The sequence below is a fragment of the Limulus polyphemus genome, unplaced genomic scaffold, assembly GCF_000517525.1.
Source record: "Limulus polyphemus unplaced genomic scaffold, Limulus_polyphemus-2.1.2 Scaffold3127, whole genome shotgun sequence".
NCBI lineage: Eukaryota > Metazoa > Arthropoda > Merostomata > Xiphosura > Limulidae > Limulus > Limulus polyphemus.
Genome location: NW_013668737.1, coordinates 34,545 through 38,244, shown reverse-complemented (window position 1 = coordinate 38,244; position 3,700 = coordinate 34,545). Strand labels below are relative to the sequence as shown.

The window sequence follows — 3,700 nt, the reverse complement described above, 5'->3', positions numbered from 1 at the left end:
CTTACACTGCTAAATTAGGGATAGCTAGTGCAAATAGCCCTTGTGTAGCTGTGTGCAAAAAACAAACAAACAAGTTACAAATATGAAATAGCTGTGGACTTCAGTGAAATAAATGTAGTAGAAGATCATTTAAATAAAAATAATTGGAAAGTACAAAAAAAGTGTTGTTTATGTGGAATTAACACCACTTGGTTGTCTTTTTCTTGGATGGTCCTTCAAACTGGGCTAATTATTACTCTGTAGCAGAGGTGTTGCTAGGCACTGGCAGACAGTGCCTATTCTTGATTCTATTTGACAGTGCCCCAAATCCCCAGTTGATGTCTTGAAACATCAGAATAGGAAACTATTATTGATAACATATTGAAACACCAAGAATTCTCACGTCCATAGGCCCAAGCCCTGAAACTTTTAAGCACGTAGCAAAGCTTCTGCTCTGTAGAGAGAAAAACAAATAGAGCTAAGTTCAGCATAGGATGAAAACATTTAAATCTGAATATTTAAACTCTTAATGGCTTTTTTGTTTTGATGCTATATTTTACATCTAAGATGTTTCATCATTATATGTATACTGAAATGCAATATCCTTTGGTTATTTAAAATTAATTTGATACTCTACTGTATTGTATGGCACTTTGATACAATTCTTTTATGTATATGCATACAAATATAACTTTTTATATAACCTTTAGTGAAATTGGACAAAGTTGAACATGAAAAACAAAAGAGCCAATTGACAATTGAGAAGTTGAAAGGTGAGGAATTTTCATATGTTATGGAAAATGTTTCTTTCATTCTACTTCTGTAGGAAAATATTTCTAGCCTTTTGTGTTTTCCTTACATTACTTTTTAAAACAAACATATCTTCTTTTCAATTTAGGTCAGCTTAGAAACCATTTGATCTTGTTGTAGAGGTTCAACCAGTGATAACACAGGCCTGCGAATTAAAACTTTGTAAAAGTTGTTTTGATCTTAACTGATTTTCTATAATTCAGCTATGTGATTTTGAAAATAATATTCATTTTTTTTTTCTATCATGTAAGGATTTTTTACTAATCGGGAAGAAGAAAAAACTCTTACTTAGATCAGATTTATCACAAATATAACAGAATATGTTTGGATCATTTACACAACCTCTTGTTGCCATAGCAATGAATAAATAATATTGAAAAGAAAAAATAATGTCAAAGTGCACGTACAAACAAATACTATCCAGAAATGACACGTCATGTGGCCTGTTAACCGTTTATATACTAGCAGTGTGTTTCTCGTGGGTTCTAGAATGATCAGTAAGACTTTTACGACGCAGTTGGTCTAGAAAAATCTATAGCCATTGGTTGTCAACATTTTAAGCATAACAAAATGTGTCCCGATTTGAATGAAAATGATTCACTTATGTAGAAGTACATATGCCTTTTTGTGAAAAATCTGTACATGATGGAGAAAAATGGATATCTTTTTCGGATTCAGCATACAGGAATTACTGTAGAACATGTAAAAATTTCAAGACAACAAAACCATTGCAGGCCTGTGTAATAATTCTTTTGTATTTTTTGTATGGTATTATGAAGGTTTGTTTATTTTTGTTACATTCATTTATATTACATGGTAAGATTTTTTCAACATTTAAATTCAAGACTTTCTGTATTTTGATAAACTTCAACATCTGAAACACATTTTAGGGTTTTCTCAATGAGTTAGTGCAAAGTATATAAGGAATATGTACACAACATTGAATAACTGAAGTGGCAATCATTTAATATGGGTTGAGAAATTATCCCTAACTGCACTTCCAAAAATTGATATGTCATTAGTTATTTACACATTTCATGTTTCCATTTATGAGATTGCATTGCTGTTACAACCCATTTTGCACATATTAGTTGCTATGGAAGAACGGTATCCATATTGTTTTTCTTCAGGTTTTGACGTTTCATGATTATTTGAGTTTGGGTTATTATTTCTTTATAAGTGTGTGACATTATTATTACCTGATGGTTGTAGGTAGATAACTACTTTTGATGGAATCAGAGACTTTAAGAGTTGCTTGAATATTGGAAGCCAGGCACACGTATTAGATCATTTCGGTGTATTTGTAGTGGGGAGGTTAAGTACACACTGTTAGAGAAATGGTTTATTCACGCTGCAGCCTTGATGGAGTTATGCAAAATATATTTTTTTATTTATCTGTTGAACTCTAAAATGTTACCTCATTAATGTTTGGAGTAGTTAATTATATGGGTTTGAAAATAAAGGTTTTATATTTTTGCCAGATATCATCATGTTAAGCCTAATATGGAATATATTTCCATAGAACAATTGTTAGTATTGCACTTTTTCTTTTAGTTGGTATATTGTGATGTATTTAGTGTTCTTAATTTAATTGATCACTTAGTCTAACCTACATATTTCATTCTTTGTTTGTTTTGTGTTTGGTTGCTTTTGTTATTAATCCTGGCTTTTAAATGCTGCATGTGCAAAACAATAAAATCCTGCAAAATAATAAACATTTTTAAAACAGTCATATGAAAACATTACATTATATTAAAAAATTGAATAATGAAAAAGAAGTAAAAAATACACAAACATTTTATTATGCAAAACATACAGAAGTGTTCTTGGGTAACATTCAAGCATTTAGTGTTACTGTCTTCAGACAAAACTGTCAGAAAAAGTTTGTTAGCTCATAAAATCTCTTAGATATTCATAAGTAGTTGATCATCTTACTGACGTTCCAAATTGGTTCTATCACTAATTTTAATGTAATGTACAAAATCATGAAACTGAAGAGGATTGGTTCACCATCAAACATGTAAGAGATTCACTTAAAGAGATTTCACAGGTTAAAACTGCTGGCAGCACTTTGTCCTGCCCACAATGTGTAGGCATAACAGTATGAGATTATATTTATCAAACAAAACAATAAAGTAAATGCAAAAATATGAGGTTTAGACAAGAAAATCTTTAGTGGAAATATAGGCTGGAAAAGTCTTAATTCTAAAGGCTAACACATTTCTTCAAATATTTCTTACAGTCCAAGAGATGAGTGAAATTATCATCATGTTTAATTTGTAATATATCTTAAAACCTTATTCTGACAACAGATACAAGTCATCACATCTAAAAACTGAATGTACCACTTAGAAGTTATGATAACAATGCTGAAATATTTATAAATATCTTTTGTGATAGGGGAAATTGATGTATTGAAGGGAAAGCTGGAAGATTTAAGTGATCAAGAGACAAACGATGCATCACTGACAATCATTTACCGTAATGGAGATGAAGAAAAGGAGAGTGACACCTCATCATCATGGATAACTTCACAAGAAAAATGTAACAAACTAAGGCTGGAGATAGAAGAACTACAAGGTAAGTCCTATTTCATTGGGTGATTTTATATTGTTATTAACTAATGTTAAACAATTTTTACCAGAAAGTTTCAATGGCTTCAAGGAATAAGTATTGGTATATTAAATTTTTTGTGATAATATTTCATTAGTAAATTAGAAATAATAACGCTTGTAGACGGCTTGAATGGGTAATGAAGAAAAACTTTAATATAAGTTTAACATAACAGCAAATGTAGAACGTTTTGTCATAATCAAATTCTTTTTCCAAATGTTGTACATTTGCTGTTATGTTAAACTTATATTAAAGTTTTTCTTCATTCCCCATTCAAGCCGTCTACAAGCGTTATTAT

The 3,700-nt window shown here is 30.4% G+C and overlaps 1 protein-coding gene across 6 annotated transcripts in view; it reads left to right on the top strand.

Moving 5' to 3' along the window:
- LOC106468712 (sarcolemmal membrane-associated protein-like) overlaps nt 1-3,700 on the top strand; it is a 77,601-nt gene that overhangs the window by 44,360 nt on the left and 29,541 nt on the right. For all 6 annotated transcript variants that reach the window (XR_002612695.1, XM_022397078.1, XM_013929157.2 and 3 more), the window contains exons 17-18: nt 690-752; nt 3,190-3,369. Coding sequence is in view for 5 of the 6 variants with exons in the window: in XM_022397078.1 (XP_022252786.1) it covers nt 690-752; nt 3,190-3,369 (243 nt within the window). In the remaining variant the exon portion in view is untranslated. The remainder of the gene's footprint in view (nt 1-689; nt 753-3,189; nt 3,370-3,700) is intronic.